Raw genomic sequence first — 13,328 nt, forward strand, 5'->3', positions numbered from 1 at the left:
CTGTTTTGTTTTAAATGTGTGTATTCATGACTTGCTTCCCAGGTGGCTCAGTGGTAAAGGATCCACCTGCCAATGCAGGAGACACGGGTTCGATCCCTGGGTTGGGAAGATCCCTTGGAGGAGGAAATGGCAACCCACTCCAGTAATCTTGCCTGGAAAATCACATGGACAGAAGAGCCTGGCGAGCTACAGTCCTTGGGGTTGCAAAGAGTTGGACACAACTTAGTGACTAAACAACAAATTCATGACTTACTTGTGTTCAAGAACAGGTTTATTTTTAAAAATGAAAGCATGCAGCTGGAGCCTGGGAAGTTTAGGGACCAGGCTGAAGGAGGTTGTCTTTACTGCTTAGGTGGGGCTGGTCCAGTGGATCACGGGGTGGTGGGTTCTGATGTCCCCTTCCGCCTCTCTTTCCGCAGTGTCGAGAAGTGTGTGGCCTGAACGCCTCTGACCGCTGTGCCTTCGTCCGCACCAACCCCGACTGCCGCAGTGACGGGGGCTACCTGGACTACCTCGAGGGCATCTTCTGCCACTTCCCAGCCTGCCTCCTCCCTCTGGCCATCACCCTCTACGTGAGGCCCCGCGCTGGGTGGGGGGCCGGTGAGAGGGGCCCATGGCCCCAGCAGGACTTAATGCTCTTTCCCCGTCCCTGGCCTCCCCCTCTACCCTCACCCAGGCTTTCTGGCTGCTTTATCTGTTTCTGATTCTGGGAGTCACCGCGGCGAAGTTGTGAGTTCGGCCCTGGCCTGATGTCCAGCTTGTAGACGGGAGAGGGGGTCCCAGGGTGGGGAGGTTGACTTGGGGAGGGCCCACCCTGGGCTTGGGGGGGAAGGACTGGGGGCAGGAGCCGCTCGCTGTGGAAACACTCACCGCTGGCCTCTCCTCCGTAGCTTCTGCCCTAACCTGTCGGCCATTTCCACCACACTCAAGCTTTCCCACAACGTGGCAGTATCCTTTTGGTCCAGTTCTGGTACCCTGGAGGGAGGGCCGGAGGGTGTGAGGGGCTGGGAGACGGGGGGCGGCACGTGGCCTGGGCAGCCTGGAGCGCCTGCACTGAGGCCCCTTGACACGTCCCCCCATGGCGTCACCTTCCTGGCGTTTGGGAACGGGGCCCCGGATATCTTCAGCGCCCTGGTGGCCTTCTCGGACCCGCGCACAGCTGGCCTGGCCTTTGGGGCCCTGTTTGGTACGAGCGAGCGGCCCCGGCTGCGGGTGAGGAGGCTGGGAGGGCAGCGGGAGGTGGGCGCGGGGCGGACCGAGCCTGGCCTCCTCTCCCGCAGGCGCGGGCGTGCTGGTCACCACCGTGGTGGCCGGTGGGATCGCCATCCTGCGTCCCTTCACGGCGGCCTCCAGGCCCTTCCTCAGAGACATCATCTTCTACATGGCGGCCGTGCTGCTGATCTTCACCGCGCTCTACTGCGGCAGGGTCACGCTGGCGTGGGCCCTGGGTGAGCCGCTGCGGGACCAGGGCGGGATCTCCCCAGGGCTGACGGCTGGGAGGCACAGGGCCGGGGAGGCGGGGGTGGTGGGGGGGAGCGGGTGGTCTGCAGGGCACAGAGTCACCTTTGGTTCCGAGTGATGGAAGCACTGCTTGGGACCCTGGTGGCCTGGGCATGAAAGGGAACTTGTGGTTCCGATCACCGAAGAGGGCAGGGGTGACGTTCTGGGTTTTCACAATTTCCAGTTTTCATGAGCGGTACAGCCGCAATGACCCACAGGGTCACTCCATCCCGACGGTTCCAACGACATGCTGGAGGGGCGACTTACAGAGGATTGAGAAAAACCGGGGAGGGGGGCTGTGATGCGAGACGCTAGGGGTCAGCAGCAGTGGGAGCCCCTGAAGTAGGCAGAGAGTGGGGTGGCTGGAGCCTGCTGAGGGCTCCAGGCCCAGACCCGGGGTCACCCAGCCTGAGCGAGAGTTGCGGAAGGTCACGGGTCCTGCCAGAGACAGGGCCCCACAGCAGGGAGGGGGTGCCCCAGACCCTCCCCTGCTGCCTTCTGATTCATTCTTGGGGCTCCATGCGCAGGCCCAGGGCAGCCAGAGACGGGGGGATACGGTCCGCAGGGGCTCAGCCTCCCAGGGCACAGAGCAGCATACTAGCCCTTTGCACTTGAACTGTGTCCCGGAGGCCACTGTCAGTGCCAGGTGTTACACCCACTGTTGATGGATGGATGGGTTGGGTGGGGGGAAGGCAGGGGTGGCGTTGGTAGGAAGAAAATATGGGCCAAGGAGGGGAAGGGAGGGGAGGGGGTGGCGCTCCAGGAAACGGCCCTTTGCGGGCTGGGCTGGCACAGCCACTGCCACCAGGTGCCAGCGACAGAACTGGGCGCCCTTGTTCTCTGGGCCCTGCGGCCAGGACACCACTTGGTGACTGCGTGCCCTTGTCCGCAGGTTACCTGGGCTTCTATGCGTTCTACGTGGTCACCGTGGTTCTCTGCACCTGGATCTACCAAAGGCAGCGGAGGAGATCCTTGGTCTGCTCCATGCCGGCCACCCCAGGTGAGGTCTGAGTGGAGGACCCCTGGGTTTGGAGCCCTCTGTGCCCAGAAACTGCTGCCTCTGCTTCCTGAGGCCTGTGCCAGTGCCCATCTCCTCTTCCTACTGTTTCTACTTGTTCTACCAAGGTCCCCGCTCCGTGCCTTCGCTTGTGCTGCTAAAGCCTCGTCATCACCTGCTTGTCCAAGTGCATTAGTTCTTCGTGCTCCTGCCAGTTGCTGGGGCAGATCTTCCTAAGAGCTTTCACCCGCATCCCAGAATGCGCCCCCTGCCAGGTGCTTCCGCATGCACAAACACACGCACACACACATCCAGAACGATGCAACACACACATTCACAAATGCATCAACAGCATGAACGTGCATAACACATACACAACACATACAAATACACATTCACAAATACACACATACAACCCACAGGCTTCCCAGGTGGCGCAGCGGCGAAGAATCCACCTGCCAGTGCAGGAGACCCTGGGGACGTGGGTTTGATCCCTGGGTCAGGAAGATCCCCTGGAGAAGGAAATGGCTACCCACTGCAGTATTCTTGCCTGGGAAATCCCATGGACAGACGAACGAGCCTGGTGGGCTACAGTCCATGGGGTTGCAAAGAATCGGACACGAATGAGCACGTGCGCACACACACACACACACACACACCCCACACACATATACAGATACATGTCTCAAGCTGAATGGGGCTTCTGCCTTAGGAAAAGGCATGGTTCCCCCATTTATCCCAGTCCCCAGTGCTCTCTGTCTTCAACCGTGACATGTACAGACCTGATTATGTTGGGAAACCAGAATTCTTCCCTCAAGCCTCTTTCACGTGGTCCCATGACGTGCTTGGCCCTCTTTGGCATGTGAGCCTGAGAACCTTGCCCTTGATCTGTTGCCATTTGTGCTGGGCCTCAGCTTTCTTCTCCAAACTCATTCACACCCTAAACTCCACTCCCCAGCTGTGCACGGCCACCCCCACCTCCCTGAACATGCCATGCTCCCTCTGGCTGTCTCCAGGCTTTGCGTGTGCTGTCCCTTTTCCCTGGTGTGTCCTTCTGAAAAGACTTAAGGACTCAGCCTGGAGGGAGCTCTGCAGAGACCCCCAGGTATCTCTTCTGGGCTTGCACAGCTTTTAGACTCACCCCAGCACAGCATTTATCTCTCCATTCTGTTATTAATTTGCTTATGTTTCTGTCCATTGGACTGTGAGCTTCCAGAGGGCTGGACTGTGTCATTTCCTGAGGTCCTGGCACAGGTGCTGGTGACTCCTCCTACAGGAAGTCTACCATGATTTTTCTCTCTCTTCTTTATGCGCTGGGCCTTCAGAGTTCAGCACGTAATACCCTGTGCTCTCTTTAAAACCCATCCTAGTCCACTGGGCTGGAACAGAAGGGGAAAATGAGGCCTGGAGAGTCACACAGAGGCAGAATCAGGGCTAGCACTCTTCACTTGAGAACAGCCATTTTCCTTTTGGGAAGCCTTTCTTTGCAGGGCTCGGTCCTTTAATCCCGAGGACTCCTGAGAAAAGTTTCAGACTGGAAAAGAAAAATATGTTGGGTTCCAAGTTCTGAAAGGTGCAACGTGGAAGTCAGTAAATGTTTGAGTTTTGTCTTCAGACGGCCGTATTAAATTTGACCTTACTGCCGCATCCCTATATTTGAAGATGTTTTGCAAGTTAGACTTCCTGAGTCTGTAAGAATTCCTGAGCGTACAGGGTGATTGCTGAGAAGTCCACAATACAGAGGGGGCCTGGACACTTGCACCCTGAATACCGAGCGGTCCCAGAGGTGCCCTACCCTAGAATAATGGTGGGAGGGGCTGGGCGCCCCACCTGGCTCGTGGGAAACTCGGCTCTCTCCTACAGAGATACTGTCAGATTCCGAAGAGGAGCGGATGTCTTCCAACACCAATAGCTATGACTATGGTGAGTCCAGGGGCTCTGTGTCCAGCTGGGGTGGGGTGCCAGCTGGACTGGGCGGGAGAGGTGGGCGATGGGACCATCCAGTAGCCCCCCCACCCCACCCCACCCCCCGCCCAGGAAGGAGGCAATGAACACCTCTCACTGCAGGCTGAGCTGGGTTTGCCTTCCCCGCCCCCTACCAGGCTCTGGGCTTTTTCCTTCTTCCCAGGGGTTGGGGACGCTGGTGGGAGGGAAGGGAGAGGGTTTCCCAGAGGCTGAGCCAGCCGCAGACACCTGCCTCTCCCTACTTGCGCCCCCAGGTGAGGAGTACCGGCCGCTGCTCCTGTACCCGGAGACCACGGCCCAGATCCTGGTGCAGGCCCTCAACCCCCTGGATTACAGGAAGTGGCGGACCAAGCCCGTGTACTGGAGGGTCCTCAAGGTGTTCAAGGTCAGGGGGGAGCCTGGGGCCAGGCTCCTGACTTGGTGACAGCACAGGACAGCGGCCCCTCCGCCTTCTCCAGAGCCGTGAGGTTGGGGGGCGGGGTGGAGGACTTGATGGGGAAATACATGAGACTGGGGCTCCGTGGGGAACGTGAGTCACGGAGCATGGCTCAGACTCCTCCCCGTAGAGAAGGAAGGGGAGCATCTTCCCAAGGACAGAGAGGAGGCTGGGGACTCCTGACCCGCTGAGAGCCAGGAACTGGGGCAGGTGAGAGTGTGGGTCACAGTGAGTCTAAATGAGATTAAAATAGTGCTTTTCTGAGCCCTCACTGCTACCCTGGGCTACCTGTCTCCTGAGGTCTGGATGTGAGCAGGCTGGTTTCCATGAGGCAGGACGGCAGTGCTTTCCACCACCCAGACCCAAAAAGCCAGAGGCCTCGCCTCCTAGCCCTCCACCATGGATACCTTTCAGGCCCCCTCAGACCCAGGGGGCAGATAATGAACAACTAATAGTTATACCCCAGGACAGCTCTGGCTATATCATGATCTCAGGCAAGTCCCTTCATTGCTCGGAGCTTCAGCTTCCTCCACGGTGAAGCGGGGATCATGATAGCGCCTTTCTGCTGGAATCCTTGTGTCAGTAAGTTATTGCTGCAGCGGTGCTGTGTAAAAAACAGCCCCCAACACCTCCCTGACGTATGATGACAGTATTTATTCTCATCCAGTCATCTGAGATGACTCTGGTTGGTGGTTCAGGTCTGCCCCATATCTCCTTCTGGGGCCAGTGGGAGTATGCTGTTTTCTTGGCAGAAGAGACCAAGGCAGACTCCCCAGGCACAATTTACACCTTGTTCACATCACATTCACCAAACCGCCTATTGGCCAAAGCAAGCGGCATGGCCAAGTTCAACATCAGTGGGACAGGAAATATATTCGGCAGACTCTAGTCATTTGACAAAAGTGTGGGGGTGGTCAGTTCTCTTACGGGTGGAGGGGGATTGAAGAGTTGGGAACCGAATCCAGCCTATCGCAGTGGTTGTGACAAGTTGCTGAACTACTCTATGTGAAGGACTGACTCGGGTGCTTAGCATGTGGTAAGCACTCCATACGTGTTGTTAGATTAGTTGCTGGCTAAAAGCACAAGTGAAGGCGAAACACAAGGTGTCGAGTCCTTCAGAGCTGGCCCTTAGCCCGGTTTCACAGCCTGTGTGGCTTTGGAGAAGTTTCTTAGCCTCTCTGAGCCTCAGTTTCTTTATCCAAAAGGTAGGAAAATTAAGAGTTCCTGCTCAGAGTGTTGGCAGTGGCCAGCACTGGGTTGTTGGCGGTGTGTTCAGCAGCAGTCGGAAGCGCCTGGGGGCCTGCATCAGGTGGGCGCTTCAGTGGTAGCGCCTTGTTCTTTTGTTCATTGATTGATTCATTGTTGCACCAGGTCTTCATTGCTGCGGGCACTTTTTTCTAGTTTCGAGCGGGGGCTACTCCCTAGTCACAGTGTGTGGGCTTCTCATGCAGAGTGGCTTCTCTTGTTGCGGAGCGGGGACTTCAGGGCGCACAGGCTTAGTTGCCACATGGCCTGTGGGATCTTCTCGGACCCAGGATCGAACTCGTGTCCCCTGCATTGGCAGGCAGATTCTTAGCCACCAGGGAAGTCCAGCCTGGTTCTTGAATGACTGAGCTCAGGGCAGAGGCCAAGCACAGGCCTCCCTGCCTTCACCCTCCTGCCTTCCCGCACTTGACAGCTGCCCGTGGAGTTCCTGCTGCTCCTCACCGTCCCCGTCATGGACCCCGACAAGGAGGACAGGAACTGGAAGCGGCCCCTCAACTGCCTGCACTTGGTCATCAGCCCCCTGTTCCTGACCTTGACCCTGCAGTCGGGGGCCTGTGAGTATCCCTGCCCCCTGGCGGGCCCAACCCCCCTTCTCCCCACATTCCCGAAGTTTTCTTCTCAGCCACCCCAGGGGACCCTGAGCCAGCGGGGCAGTCCTGGACGTACAGCAGATGCTTAATATGTGCTTGTGCCACGAGCCTCCAGTGGTCCATCGGTCACACTGGCTCCAGAGGGGAGCAACACGCTAGTGGCCCTTGAACCAAATCCAGCCCTCTGGCACATTTGCTTGCATTACCAAATTTACAGAGTTGATGTCAAAATCCAGAGCTGGATTTCTCAAGATAATCTGAGCCACATTCCTAACAGCAAAACTGGCAGAAGCTGAGAGGAGGCAGCTCCCCACCACCCCCAGTGCTGGTGCCCACTGACTAGCTCCTCACAAACCCCTGCACTGCCTATTGAGTGACCTGGGTGGTCCCCGCTGGCCTTGAGCCTTCCCCTGTCCGCCCCAGGCTTTCCTTTTCTGACCTGTTTTGGCTAGAGCACTGCCCAGTCTTACCAGGCATCTTCTAACTCCTCCTGCTCAGGTTCTTCCTGTTGTCCGACTTGAGTATCTCATGCTGCCCAGTCCTCTCTCTCTCATCTGGGCTCCTGCCCCTCAACCCAGGGGCATCTTCTGGAGGTGGTGGTAGGGTTATGGTAGCAAATACAGGGCTGAGTGTGGCTTTTTTTTTTTTTTTTTTTGCTCATGAGCGTCAGGATGAAAAGGCTGCCAAATTCTGTTTCTCCTCCAATTTATGGGAAGACATGGTCGCTGAGGAAGGAGTCAGTGTGAGCCCAGAGATGGGAAGGGCTCCCCCTAGTGGTGCCAGCGGGCTGGTTCATGACAGCCCTGCCTCTCCTATCCCCTGGGGACTTGGTTCATCATTCTTGTGGCTTAAGAGGAGGGTTCCCAAGCATTCAACATTCAAGAACATCTTGATTTTTTTATCCCATTCTAAACTGTTGTATTTGATATTTTTCTTTAATGGGTTCTTTTTTTTTTTTTAACTTCAGTGTACTGGAAAGCAACCTGTTTCACTGGCATCAGTGGGAAACCAGCCTTGTTTCCAGTACACTTAAGATAGTTAAATCTGTTACTGTGAGAGTGCTGAAGAGGGAATCCGTTTACTGAGATGTGATTCTATGATATTTAGTGTCTTGTCCACCTGCCCCAACACTGTCTAGTGGTAGCAGGTCCATGCTGGGGAAAGACTGGTTCAGGTTAACTCATTTGTGACCCCTTCCAGGTTGATCCCTGCATAGAGAGAACCCCCAGACTTGGCACCCTGCCCAAGGTCTGCGGGTTCTCTCCATCCAGGGGTCAGCCCAGCAGGGGGTCACCTGCCCAAGGAGGTGACATGTCTGCCAGTCAAACCTCCTAATCTCACTGCCAACTTTCATCTTCCTTCTCAAGGCCACCCTCAGAGCCCTCTTTCTTCTTCTTTTTTTCCACACCACCCAGCATGCAGAATCTTAGTTCCCCAATCAGGGATCAAACCCATGCCCCCAGCAATGGAAGCCCAGTCTCACCACTGGACCACCAGGGAAGTCCCCAGAGCCATCTTTCTAAAGTGACACTCCCCCACCCTAAGACCTCCATGGCTCCCCAGTGCCTCTTGGAAAAAGGCCACGTCCCCCAGCCATCATTCGAGATATCCGAGATCCCGAGCCAGCCACCTTCCCCAGCCCTTTATCTACTTTTGGTGACACAAATCTGCTCAACTCCTTCCCTTCCATCACTTCTCTCTGCCGTGGAACCCTTGTGCCCCACTCTGTTTACATCTCAGCTCACATCCTCAGCCACCAGCCCGTGCCTCTGTCTCCTCCTGAAATTCCTCCAGCGCAGGACTGAGAAATACAAAGAAAGGACTTCTCACTCAGGTGTCAAGTTCCAAAGCCGGCTCTGCAAGTGAAAGTCACATCCGTCAAAATTGCCCCCCAAAAATCTCCTGCCATGTATTAAGTGCATGATTATATGTATTTAGCCCTTTATGTTATCCTTAGTGCACTGATGTTTATGAGCCCATAAGCTGGACTAAAGAAAGAAGAAAAAGTCTTGTTACATGTGTCTGGGCAATTGAATCTTCCATTGCCTTTAAGACTGGTGATGTAAGGATGGTATATGGGAATTTCTAGAATGTTCTGCCTGCCTGCAGGGTTTCCTCCCTTAGGTGTTTTAACATGAAACCTCTATAAACCTTTGTAATGGATTGGTTCATAGAGTAGACTTCTCAAGAGAGCCAGAATTAGTAAGTTGAGTTCGACTGTACAGGTCATCTCATGGAGCCATGCCTATCCATTGGTAATGCCTGGCTGGAGGGTGCTCCCTTTAAGCTCCGGTGGACCGAAGCAGCATGGTTGATCAGTGATGTCTGCCTTGGGCATGAGAAAGGATAGAAGGAGTGAGTGGTCTTAGCCATTCCTATCTTAGCTCCAGGCTGGAGAGTCTGTTTTTCATGTCTGTCTTCCCAGTGTGAGTAACTCAAGGGCAGGGGGCTATGTCTTCAATTTCTCTGTCTCTGAAGTGCCTAGGACAGGGCTGGGCACACAGGAGTTCTCTACCTTATATCCAAACAGTTGTTTGAGTTTTATCTGTGGGTTTTATCCCCTCCACACCCTCTCCATCATGCCAAGGGGCTTGGCAGGAGGAGGTGCCAAGTTGAAGCTGTGGAGAGGACCAGCTCCCTTTCTCATCTCTCTGCAGATGGCGTCTATGAGATAGGTGGCCTCTTTCCTGTCTGGGCCGTGGTGGTGATTGTGGGCACGGCCTTGGCTGCAGTGACCTTTTTTGCCACATCCAACAGCGAGCCCCCCAGGTTTCACTGGGTAAGAAACCTCGGTTCTCCAAACTGGGAGCGGGGACGCTGAGGTCTCCCAGGCAGATATCCTGGGATTGTTGGGCCACTAATCACTTTCCATGATAACAGGTCTTTAAGGCCACTTTTAAGAGATTTTGTGCCTGTTCAAGTTCCTCTTTTTTTTTTTTTTGGTAACTTCATTTTATTGAATTGCAATTCATACACACATACAAGTCACCCACCTGAGGTGTACAATATAACTGCATTTATTATATTCATAGGACTTCCCCGATGGCTCAGATGGTAAAGAGTCTGCCTGCAATGCAGGAGACCTGGGTTCACTCTCTGGATCGGGAAGATCTCTGGGAGAAGGAAATGGCAACTCCATTATATTCATGGAGTTGTACAACCATCATCACAATTTGGGGTTCATCACCCCAAAAAGAAGCCCTGAACCCGTTGACAGTCACTCTCCATCCTCTCCCATCACCCTCTGGCCAGCACAGCTGCTTTCAGTCCCTCCAGATTTTTCTGTTCTGTATATTTCACATACATGGACTCACACAATATGTAGTTTTTGTGGCCTGCCCTCCTTCACTTAGCAAAATGTTTTCAAGTGCATCCATGTTGTAGCCTGTGTCAGGACTTCATTCCTTTTCATGGCGGATGACTATTCCATTGTGCAGGCATAGCATATGTTTATCCATTCATCCATGAATGAACCCTGAGTGGGGGGTTTCCCCCACTTTTTAGCTATTATGAATAATGCTGCCATAGTTTAGAATTGGTTTAGGATTTTTTGTGTAGAAATGATTCATTTCTCTTAGGTGTCATCCTAGGAGTGAAACTGGTGGGTCAAATGTGAACTATTTGTTCACTTTTTTGAAGATCTACCAGACTTTTCCACCACTGTAACCAGAAAGCACCTGAGTTCCTAATGGTCACATCCCAATGGTGGAATTGTTTTGTCTTTGGGGGTGTTTCCCCCACCACCATTCTCTCCATTCTGCAGGATGCTAAATAATTTTATAGGCAGTTTGTCCAGAGAATTTTTTTTCTAAAGTTTACTTAAACTAATCATTGCTTTTAAAAATTCTAGTCTTTATTTTTAGAAACTCTGAATGAATTTGAACCCAAAGGAATTTGAATTTTCAGCAAATTGATTATTTAGAGAAATGTTGCTGTTTTTTTAGTCACTCAGCCATGTCCAAGTCTTGGCTACCCCATGGACAGGAGGAGCCCACCAGGCTCCTCCTATCCATGGGTTTCTCCAGGCAAGAATACTGGAGTGGGTTGCTATTTCCTCCTCCAGGGGATCTTCCCATCCCAGGGATTGAATCTGTGTCTTCTGTGTTGGCAGGCAGATTCTTGACCACTGAGCCACCAGGGAAGCCAGAGAAACGTTAGCCCGTGTTTCTTACTAGTCTTTGAAGTACTCACACGTGCTCCAAGGTGGATGCACCTTGAACCCATGAGGCTGAGTGAAACAGGCCAGTCACAAGGGCCCACATACTGTATGAAGCCGTTTTTATGATGTGTCTAGAATAAACCAATCCAGAGAGACAGAAAGCAGAGTGGTTTCCAGGGGCTGGGAGGAAGGTTGGGTGGGCTGGGGAGCACAGTATGGAGTTTCTTTTTGTGGTGATGGAGTACATTTGGTCCATTGACTAGAAGCCTGATGAGAGCTGTGATGCACCCCTTTTTGACAAAATGGTAACGCTGAGCATTTTATTGAGCACTTACTGTATGCCAGGCTCTAACTGCTTTGTGTCAACTAACTCATGGTCATGACTTCCTCACCGGGTAGGTACTGTGATCATCCCATTTTATAGCTGAGGCGCTGAGGCCGTGTCCCTGTTCCCTCCCGCAGCTCTTTGCTTTCCTGGGCTTCCTGACCAGCGCCCTGTGGATCAACGCAGCTGCCACAGAGGTGGTGAACATTCTCCGGTCCCTGGGTGTGGTATTCCGGCTGAGCAACACCGTCCTGGGGCTCACGCTGCTGGCCTGGGGGAACAGCATTGGAGGTGACTCGGGGCCGGGTGGGCTTCTGGAAGGAGCACGGCTACCTCACTGCTCTTTGCTCCCCCAGCCAGAATGACATGTGGGCAGGGCTTCCAGGACATGCACCCTCAGCAGTGCTCAATGCCTACTGTCTTTGGAGTGACCATCCCTGGGCTTCGGGTGGGATGGTCTGGACTGTACCTGAGACTGTAGAAGCTCCAGTCTCTTCTCTTCTCGCTGATGTACAGATACTTGATGGCTCCCCAGAGTTCATGCGGGACATGGAGCTCATTGCAGTCAACCAGCAGAATATATCCATAGGTGTGGCATGGGTAGGCATTCATGCATACATATTGAGTTAGCCAAAGAATTCATTTGGAGTTTTCCATTCGACAGTATAGAAAAAGCGGAATGAACTTTTTGGCCAATCTAATACATCTATCCTTTAGTTAGAGCTGCCAAGCACGGTTAGTCAGGTTGTACACGGCCCAAGGGCATGCTGACAAGGGGTCAAAGGCCCCAGAACTAGCTGTCCTTCCACTCACCTTTTTGGGCCCCTTTTCCTAATTTGCACAGAGGTACTGTATATGCTGGGGCTTCCCAGGTGGTACTAGTGGTAAAGAACACATCTGCTGATGCAGGAGACACAAGAGGTACAGGTTTGATTCCTGAGTCGGGAAGATTCCCTGGAGGAGGAAATGGCAATGCACTCCAGTATTCTTGCCTGGAGAATTCCGTGGACAGAGGAGCCTGGCAGACTACATACAGTCCACAGGGTTGCAGAGTCGGACACGACTGAAGTGACGTAGCCTACGTGCACTGTGCCAGCAGGGTCAAGACCTGGGTGAAAGACTGGCGCTGGCTTGTCACACCCACGAGGTTGCCCCTGGTGGGAAAGAAGCAGGTGAAAAGAATTAAGGAGGGAATTGTGTCTCACGGGGCAATGTGGCCTCCCACAGCACCCGGACAAGCTAGTGCCAGTCAGGCAGACGTCCGTCAGTGTTTGTTGACTGAATGACTGTGGGTAAGAATGAAGGAACTAGTGACCAATAAGGGCCAGGGAAGTCTCACACCGCTCAAGGCCTTCTCTTGTTTCCACACAGATGTCTTCTCAGATTTCACGCTGGCCCGTCAGGGCTACCCGAGGATGGCGTTCTCGGCCTGCTTCGGTGGCATCATCTTCAGTATCCTTTCTGCGGTGGCCCTTCCCTCAGTGCTGGGAGCCAAGGATGGGCTCTATTCCTCCCCCTCGGGACGGGCTTTCACAGGAACGCCTGGGGCAGGTGACTTGGCTGCTTGGGCCTCAGCTTTTTCATCTATAAAATGGGGATGTTGAGAGGACTGACCTCATAGGTTGTTGTAAAGATCGAATGAAGTGACAGAAGCGCTTGGTAAACAGCAGTGCCGGCAGCTGTTCATCTTGTTAGGGCAGAGGTATTATCAGTAGGTACCCACACACCAAGCTTGTGGAAGACCTCTCTCCCTGTTATAGATGTCATGGTTTGTAGATGTCAGGCTTGGCGCATTTTTTCTTTTTTCCCCTAATTATTTACTTGTTTTTGACTGTGCTGGGTCTTTGCTGCTGCACAGGCTTTCTCTAGTTGCAGCGCGTGAGAGCTACTCTAGCCGCGGTACACGGGCTTCTTACTGCAGGGGCTTCTCGTGTTGCAGAGCATGGCCCCTAGGGTGCATGGGCTTCGGTAGTTGCAGCGTGCAGGCTTGGGAGCTGTGGCACACTGGCTTAGTTGCCCTGCAGCATGTGGAATCTTCCTGGACCAGAGATCGAACCCACGTCCTCTGCATTAGCAAGCAGACTCTAAAC

The 13,328-nt window shown here is 53.7% G+C and overlaps 1 protein-coding gene across 9 annotated transcripts in view; it reads left to right on the forward strand.

The window, feature by feature from the left end:
* SLC8B1 (solute carrier family 8 member B1) overlaps nt 1-13,328 on the forward strand; it is a 46,717-nt gene that overhangs the window by 28,523 nt on the left and 4,866 nt on the right. For 4 of the 9 annotated variants that reach the window (XM_044930112.2, XM_044930113.2, XM_025267550.3 and 1 more), the window contains 12 exons: nt 420-572; nt 677-729; nt 891-948; nt 1,081-1,186; nt 1,281-1,448; nt 2,393-2,500; nt 4,361-4,420; nt 4,717-4,847; nt 6,577-6,718; nt 9,412-9,533; nt 11,376-11,529; nt 12,610-12,789. In XM_044930112.2, the coding sequence (XP_044786047.2) occupies nt 420-572; nt 677-729; nt 891-948; nt 1,081-1,186; nt 1,281-1,448; nt 2,393-2,500; nt 4,361-4,420; nt 4,717-4,847; nt 6,577-6,718; nt 9,412-9,533; nt 11,376-11,529; nt 12,610-12,789 (1,435 nt within the window). The remainder of the gene's footprint in view (nt 1-419; nt 573-676; nt 730-890; nt 949-1,080; nt 1,187-1,280; nt 1,449-2,392; nt 2,501-4,360; nt 4,421-4,716; nt 4,848-6,576; nt 6,719-9,411; nt 9,534-11,375; nt 11,530-12,609; nt 12,790-13,328) is intronic. The other 5 variants (XM_044930114.2, XM_044930115.2, XM_044930117.2 and 2 more) reach the window with 3 other exon arrangements.

This window comes from Bubalus bubalis, chromosome 17 (assembly GCF_019923935.1).
Source record: "Bubalus bubalis isolate 160015118507 breed Murrah chromosome 17, NDDB_SH_1, whole genome shotgun sequence".
Taxonomy (NCBI): domain Eukaryota; kingdom Metazoa; phylum Chordata; class Mammalia; order Artiodactyla; family Bovidae; genus Bubalus; species Bubalus bubalis.